Below are 8,449 nucleotides of genomic sequence, written 5' to 3'. Positions count from 1 at the left end.
GTCAGGACACCTACTACACGAGTTAGTGTATACCGGGTAGCCTCACATCAACAGTCCCTGTGTACACAGTCAGACTGTGCAGTATGGCACAGAGAAGGTGCCTGCCAGACTCTCTGCAGTGGAGGGCCGTAGAAAGAAAGTAAGCAGGACAGTCACAAACTGATTTGGCTCAATGACTTAAAGTGAATCGCTTTCGTGTTTCTCAGATGTGGCGACGGTTTATAGAAGCTGAAACTGTATCCCAAAGACCAGGGCAGGACCGACCACATGTGACTTCAAAAGATAGGGCACGACATTACCGCCTTATTACAGCATGACAACTGGCATGTGAGCTCACAGCCTCCACTGGAGGCAAATGGTGTGCAGAAGGCTTCAGCAGAGTGGCCTTTATTGTCGGAGAAATGCTGTATGTCTACCTCTGATGCGTCTTCACAGAAGGGAACGTCTGGAGTGGAGTCATCTACATGCCACCTGGACGGTCGAACAGTGGCCAGTGTTGCTTTCACAGATGAGTCCCAATTTAGTCTGGAGAGTGATTCTCGGTGGATTCGTATCTGGAGGGAATGTGGAACACAATTTCAGGACCAAAACGTTGTGGAAAGAGACTGATATCCAGGAGGGCCCCTAACAGCGTGTGCAGGTATTATGTTTACCACTCAAGCCCATCATCGCGAAATGTACGGGTGATTCGGCAAGGTTTAACTGCTGTCAGGTATCGTGACGAGATCTTGGGACCTCATCTGCAGTTGTTGCGAGGTGCTGTGAGCCCAGGCGTCGTATTGATGGACAATAATGCTCAACCTCATAGAGCACGAGTGGTTGATGTTTCCTTGGAAATTGAAGAAGATATTGCATGCTGGCGTGGCATGCTGCCTCTCCCGATTTGAATCCCATAGATCGTGTCTGGGATGCTCTAGGGAGACGGCCTGCATCACGTCAGCATCCACCAACCACTCTACAAGACTGCGAGCAGTTCTGCGGGAAGAATGGGTGTTACTGATGACATCTTTCACAGCATGCCCCGTCATCGTCAAGCCTATATTGCTGCCAGAGGTGGTCACACCCCTTACCGAGCACACTGACCAGTTGTCAGAATGTGTGTTCAAATCCATTAAGTTGGAAAAAACGAAGCACATTTTTGTCTACCATCATGCATGTTGCAGTTGTTTGTGTTCAGTATTCTTTACAATGTTTCTGCTGTTTACACTGATTTGTGGCAAAATAAACGTAACACTGAAAAATTTCCTTTTGTTGCTTTAATTTTGGACCCCATTGTATATTGAGAATTCTCATCCCTCTCTTCTGTCACTCTCATTCATTTTTAAAGTTTTGTTATGATAGATCGCTAGACTGCCTCTTTTTGTGCAAAGAGCCACAGGATCTCTGAATGTTCTTCACATTACGAACAAATAGTGAAGAGTAAACAGTGCTGACACTAAGATTCTGCCGAACTGGAGAGGGTAGTAAAAAAAAAAAAAAAAGCCGCACTGCACTACTAAATGTAATGCCATGCTGTACCAAATACTTCCGCGAAAGAACGAGTAAAGCCAAGACAGGTTGAGCCTTGGCCCATGCACAGCCCGCACACATGGGCCGTGCGAAGTTTAGCATGCTGTGCCTGCTCCTGCCTTACACCATCCTTGTCTGAAAAAAAGTTAGTTTTGTGGAAACGCAGTGTAGTGCCGTAAGAATTTCACTAAGTAATGCATATAGAGCCAGTAAACTTAAGGGAAATGGAAGGAGAAGGCTGGAAGCGATGTATGGAATGCGTGTTCCACTGAAGCAACGGAAAGTCAGTGGGACGAATTTTCGGTAAAATAAGCTATTTATTAGGTTAGACAAAGATAAACACTAAAGTTCATCCCTTGTAAAAGCCTTGGGAAACAACGAATAAAAATAAGAGAGATACAGTGACTAGGTGCCGTCGTAAGTGAGGGAACGTTAAAAGGTGTGTGATAATGGGACACTCCACATGGAATCTCGACACTGCACGAAGCAGAGCAACATACAAAATGCTTACATTGTCGTTGCACGTGACACTAACGGCCTCCGAAATTGGAAGGCAGGCTTTCCAATGCGTCTCGGGAATGCTAAAGAGGATGCGATGCGCGAGCTATAAATGGCTAAAGTGCAACTGATCCTAATCGGAAAGCTGTGATGCCCCCAGGCTCTCTGCCGCTAACTGCTGCACCAGATCAACTCACCATATTTACCCTCGAATAGTCTCGGTACAGAATGTACAGCACTCATGTCATGCTGGAAGCACTGGTTCACGAACGAAAAGTGTAGCATTCGTGGGCCAGTTGCATCGACCGTTCATCACCAGAACACACAGAAGAATGCCTGCCTCCCACGCCGATGAGAATTCTGAGCGGAAGCCCCGGCAGGCAGGTCGCAGTACTGGGGGCAAACACATTCCTGTCAGTAGTGCCCACTATGTCGCAGGTGCTTTGGAGAGCATCTACGTGTGACTGTAAGGGAAGAGTCGCCGCTAGGGCAGACCGCACAACTCGTGAAATTTTAGAATTTAGAGAGGGGCCAGTCCCCCTCCCCCACACCCCCTAAGAGGAGGATGTTGGGCCAATAACGCTGGCTGCAGCTCCGGGATGCAGGTGCGGGTGAAGCAGCAGTGAGTGTTGCTGATGTGGTAGCATGAGGTCAGTCAAGTAGTGGGAGCTGGCAACAGAAGAGGTCCATAGTACTTGACAGTTGTCACAGTGACAGCAGTGCATGCAGGAATGGTGTGTAATGTGGGCAAACAGCTGACTACTGCCAGTGGCTGGGGTGGTGTGGCGGCAATGGTGGCATAGTACAGAAGTGGGTGGCAGCTGCCATGTGGGTGGGTTTGGTGGAAGGTAGCCCAGGTGACCCACTGTGAGTGGTGGCAAGAGGCTGTCCAAAACACACAGCAAGCGACTGGCACAATGGCACAATGGACCACATGGCCGAAGGTGGACCTGGTGAGGTGCAATGGCGTTGGGACTACAACTCAGAAAAGAAAGTGCTGCGTGGCACAGCAATGGGTTCAGAGGTGCTGGGTGTGACATTGGGATGGCACCAGTAGCGACTGGGGCGACATTGGTCATGGAATAAGCAGCATCAGTGATGGGCAGGGAGACCTCAGCTGTTGTTGGCATACAGGCATCATTGAGGGTGAGCATGTGAACTGGTTTAAAATTGTTGAGGACACAACTGAGGGGACACCATTGAGATTCAAAGTAAATGTTTTTTATTTTCATTGTAAAACGAGATAAGGGCCTGAGTATTTTGGGTGGACGGGTGGCTGGCATGCATTGATGCATTGACGCATAGCATTACATTAGTGCACTACGTGAGGTCATGGTACATGAAAGTCTTGTACTTGCCAAGGCATCATGGAGGCATGGTGAAAGAGCATCCCTCAACAGAAGGACAGTAGTACTTCACTGTCTCATAGACTGTGAGCAATTCCCGATCATACATGGCCCATTTATGATGGGGCCTTTTTGCCTTGGCAGTAGAAGGGGGCTGAAGCAGGTGGTGGGGGTAAAGGGACTGGGTGGTGGCTGCAGCCAGCGGGGGGATGAGGGACTCAAGCACACAGACTGCTATTATGGCAGTGGCGGGAGTCCTGCATGGTGAGTGCTCTATAGATCACAGCATGCATGTAAGGATTCCAGCTCTGGAATAGAAGCTTGTCCAGCAATAAACTGAGTTTGGCTAAGGCATGGAGGTATTGCATAAGCTGGGTGGGCAGGGGTCTCACTGGATGAAACACTCTGCCATGAACGACATGCACGAATGTCCAAAGGAACAGGCACTGTGACGACTACAGCTTTTATGAAATACATGAAATGTATTCATAGTTGTGAATATGGACGACCATCAGCTGTACAATGAAATGAAAACCATGAAAATTTGAACCAGACCTGACCTTGAACTCGTATTTCATGCTTCTCGTTACCAGTGTCATTAGGCAATCCAAGCACAACTCACTGCCAGATCCAAACAAACACATGTCATCAACCATATATCTACAACCTGTACTCGTATATCCATTATGTATATCCCAGTACAGGCGAGACATTGTACTTGAAAGTCGTTTGCCCAGTGTCGTTGGATATTGCAGTGCCTGTGTTATTCCAAATTACAATGCAGTGTTCCTTTGGACATGCATGCGTGCATCCTGACACCGCATAAGCGACTTTCAAGTACAATGTCTCCCCTGTATGGGAATTCACGTAATGGATACATGAGTACAGGTTGTAGACACATGGTTGCCGACATATGGAAGTTTAGGTCTGCCCATGAGTCGTGCTCAGATAGCCTAACAGGAAGGCACCGCTCGCAAAAAGCGGGAAATCCGGATTCAAGTCTGACACAAATTTTCATTGTCGTCATTCCATTATACAGCTGATGGTTGTCAATGTTCGCAACTGCAAATACATTTCATTTATTTCATGTCTAACAGGGAAGGTGTGCTGCATGGAACATGCGAGAAATGGGGGCAGTAGAAGGAGGGTCTTTGAAGTCCAGATCACTAGTGTGAAAACACAATGCAGCGCCATAAATGTTTCACTGCACAACACACATCATCGCTACAGAGCTAGGGAACATAAGGAAAACAGAAGGAGAAGGTGGGAAGTTATACACAGAATGCATGTTCCAGTGAAGCAAGAAAAAACCTTCTGGACAAATTTTCGGTAACACAAGCTATTTATTAGTTCATAAATACTACTACACATTATTTACCAAAACATAGATAGAAAAAAATGATCTGTACAAAAATTTGAGGCCTGATTTGTGTAGCCAAGGTTCTTAGTTCGTCAGTTATGGCAAAGAAACAAACCGACGTTAAATTCTTACGTGGGGGCCTTCACTACGATTAACACACGTTAGAAAATTCAACAAAAACATCAAAAGTTTGGCCGTCATAGAGGCTGCGGGAAACAACGCAAAAAAGTAAAAGAAATACAGTGACTGAGCACCTTCGCACATGAAGGAAGATTAAAAACCCATTGAGAAGTAAATGGGATGGTCCATATGGACGCTCAGAACTGGCTTGAAGCAATACAACGTACAGGACCGTTGTGTATGTTGCTGCACATGGAATTAATGGCCTCTGGAGTTGAAACAGGGGCTCTCCAAAACGATTCGGGAATGAAAAAGAGGATGCAGCATGCGAGCCATATATGGCGGGAATGTGACTGGTCCTGTTCAGAAAGCTGTGGCACTCACAAGCTACATGCTGCTAACCAATGCACAAGGTCGACTCTCCAGATTTATCCTCAAACATTCACTGTGCAGCACTTAGCACTGGTTCACAAACGGGAAGTGGAACATTCGTGTGCTTGCTGCATTGACCGTTCACCGCTATAACATGCATAAGAATGACTTCCTTGCACACCAATGGGAATTCTGATCCGAAGCCCCAGTAAGCTGGTTTGGTGGTGAGGTGAAAGACATTCCTGTCAATAGGTGCCCACAATGACATGAGTTATTTGGAGAGCCTCTAGGTGTGACTGTGAGCAGACCTTAGGTCTCGCAAAATTTTAGAATTTAGAGTTTGGAATTTAGAATTTCGTTTCTTAGACTGAAGGTGATTTTGATGTGAGATTGTTAATTTGGAAGTGTTACGACCCCACACTGTAAACAACATTGGTGTTAATCAATAATAATAGAAAAGTTTAACTACATTCATAATTTTGAAACTGCAGTTCCCTTCTGACTCTGACATCTGGCTGCTCCAAGTATCCATCTGCATCACGATCTGGGAGAGAATATCCTGAAGATCGCAGGAAAGATTTAAATGTACTGGGATTAGAGGATGATGATGACGATGGTACTGTGATTTTGGGTGAAAACTTGTCTCTGTTTCATTACATTATTGGCTACAGTGCACAAAATTATATAAAAAAGCTGTAAATACTGCAAAGCTTTCTGATAACAGAAACAAAACTAGCAGTTTAAAAGTGCTATAACTTAAAGCACAAGTGTTGTAACAACTGGAGCAGTCATTATATTACCTCAAAACGATGATCGATATAAATATGAAACGTAATACGAGTGACTTGTTCAGAATAAGAAATATAAATTCCATCCGTCTTTTGTTTGTGAAAGATGTCCCTAAAGTTTCTGTCATGTAGTTATTGATAATGGCTTGGTTATGCACATTAAGGGTGATCATATGTAAGTGAAGGGAGAGGGAAATACAGATCTTTCAGTTAAAGACTTGACTCTTGCAAGTTATATGAGTGTGGAAACATTCTGATTACAAAAGATGACATCTACTGTGGATGGGCAATTTATGAAGCATCCACAAGATTTAAATGTACTGGGATTAGAGGATGATGATGACGATGGTACTGTGATTTTGCGTGAAAACTCGTCTCCGTTTCATTACATTAGTGGCTACAGTGCACAAAATTATATAAAAAAGCTGTAAATACAGCAAAGCTTTTCTGATAACAGAAACAAATTTGGCAGTTAGGAACAGTTTTACCATATATACAAGTACTGATGGGGGTTTTGTTATCCCTCTATTAATTTTATAGGTTATGTTTAGCACAAACTTATGTTGTTGCAAATAAAATACTTGTATGAATCTGCTACAAAGGAACATTCTGCAGTACCAACGGATGTTAATGATTTGTTTGTGGGTGACCAGTCTGTAAACAACAGTAGTGTAAGACATCTACTGTGGATGGGCAATTTATGAACCATTCACAAGATTTAAATGTACTGGGATTAGAGGATGATGCTCAGGCATAGTGTGGAGCCTATACTGTTCTGTCAGCATATTTATGAATAATTGTACGAATTAAATAAATTGCGCTTTGAAAAAAAAACGACTCTGTCAAATATTCCAAATGTAACTTTGCATGGCATACAAACAAAAAATAAAACCTTTTGACTCATGTCAAAGCATCCCATGCATCCTCAATAATTTTTTCATGCAAAGTTCTTCATAGAATAAGTTATTTTATGAATAAAACACAAACATTTCTTTATCACTGTGTACCTCTAATGGGCTGTTTCATGAAATAAGCCCTTCTTGACAACTGTGATATGATATGTCACCTAGTTTGGATTCTGTTTATGGTAAATTTGTTGGGGGGGGGGGGGGGGGGGGTTAGCACTTAAAAGGTGATAATCTGCTGTACAAGAGTGGTGCTGTGCATATATCGTTTTAATCATGAGGTAAATGCCATAAACGTTGTGCAATCCAAAGCTTTTAGAAGTATGAAGTTCTGCTAACATGTGGCGTGCTGTGTTAGCTGTTATCGAGAACTCACCGCTAGTCATATAACTTTTGCTTGTCATGTAACAACTGAGTAAGAATAGTTGCAAATATTACAATATAGTGGCCATAACCTTTTGTCAGTTCCGTTACTGAACATGCCACTTTTGTGTCGTTGACGTTTTCACGAGGCATATATCAGATTTCAAGAATTCCTGCCAGTGTCTCCACATCTACATTCATACTCTGCAAACCACTGTGAAGTGCATGGCAGAGGGAACATCCCGTTGTACTAGTTATTAGATCTTTCTCCCGTTCCATTCACGTATGTAATGGCAGAAGAATGACTGTTTAAATGGTCTGCAATTAGTCTAATACTGTCTTCGCTGTTTATATGGGGGCGACGCATGGGGGTTGTAATATATTCCTAGATCCCTCGCTTGAAATTGATTCTAGAAATTTCTAAGTAAATTTTCATGGCAGAGTGTCACGAAGTTGCTGAACGAACTAAATTGGTTGACATTCATTATGAATACATCTTGAACTTACGTTATCTGACGATCTACTGTGAATCAGCATTTAGCCCACTCCCATTCTAAACCGAATGACGCTATTTTTGCGTGCAAAAATTGTCTTCAAGCTTGATTTGCGCTGCCAATCGGAATGGGAATGCTACGCCAGGAATAACTAACTGGGGAATAAAATAGCATCGTACAACGCGCACTCCAAATTATACCGTAGTTAACATTTCCCCGAATAGTTTTTTTTTATCTTTTGATTGTACACTGGCCTTTATTATGAACTGGAATCGATGTCACTTATTCCCCTAGAAAGCTGCTGTATTACTACTAAAGCGCCATGTGACAGTGACATGAGCGTGACAGATTAATTCCTTGATAGTATTTCTACAATCTGATTCATTTGGCTTCGCAACAAACTGTCGTGGCCAACATCTATGGAATACGCGACTAATTAAGTACGAAACAAGTGCTATTGTTTTGAGGAGCTTGTAAAAACGATATGGTTTCAGGGGCCAACTAATCGATATGACAATTTGATGACGACATGTGTTATGAATTGTGAAATTTGTGCCGTTTCCTGTTGTTTTGATTCCTGAAGGAAATGGCATCTAGAGTTATTTCTCGTGGAGTGAAAGTTTCTCAGCGTTTGTTGTTGCCGTTTTCCTTCCGAGTAAGTATGTTTGTGTATTGTCAGTATTTAGCGCGGGAT

At 43.5% G+C, this 8,449-nt stretch overlaps 1 protein-coding gene across 1 annotated transcript in view; it reads left to right on the top strand.

Moving 5' to 3' along the window:
* Positions 1-8,207: 8,207 nt before the first annotated feature.
* LOC124723037 (2-oxoisovalerate dehydrogenase subunit alpha, mitochondrial) overlaps positions 8,208-8,449 on the top strand; it is a 168,380-nt gene continuing 168,138 nt past the window's right edge. The window contains exon 1 of the mRNA XM_047248212.1: positions 8,208-8,410. Within this exon, the coding sequence (XP_047104168.1) occupies positions 8,342-8,410 (69 nt within the window). The 5' untranslated portion in view covers positions 8,208-8,341. The remainder of the gene's footprint in view (positions 8,411-8,449) is intronic.

Source organism: Schistocerca piceifrons, chromosome X, assembly GCF_021461385.2.
Source record: "Schistocerca piceifrons isolate TAMUIC-IGC-003096 chromosome X, iqSchPice1.1, whole genome shotgun sequence".
In the NCBI taxonomy this organism is placed as follows: Eukaryota; Metazoa; Arthropoda; class Insecta; order Orthoptera; family Acrididae; genus Schistocerca; species Schistocerca piceifrons.
Note: the sequence above shows the minus strand (reverse complement) of the source record. Positions and strands in the feature narration are given on the sequence as shown.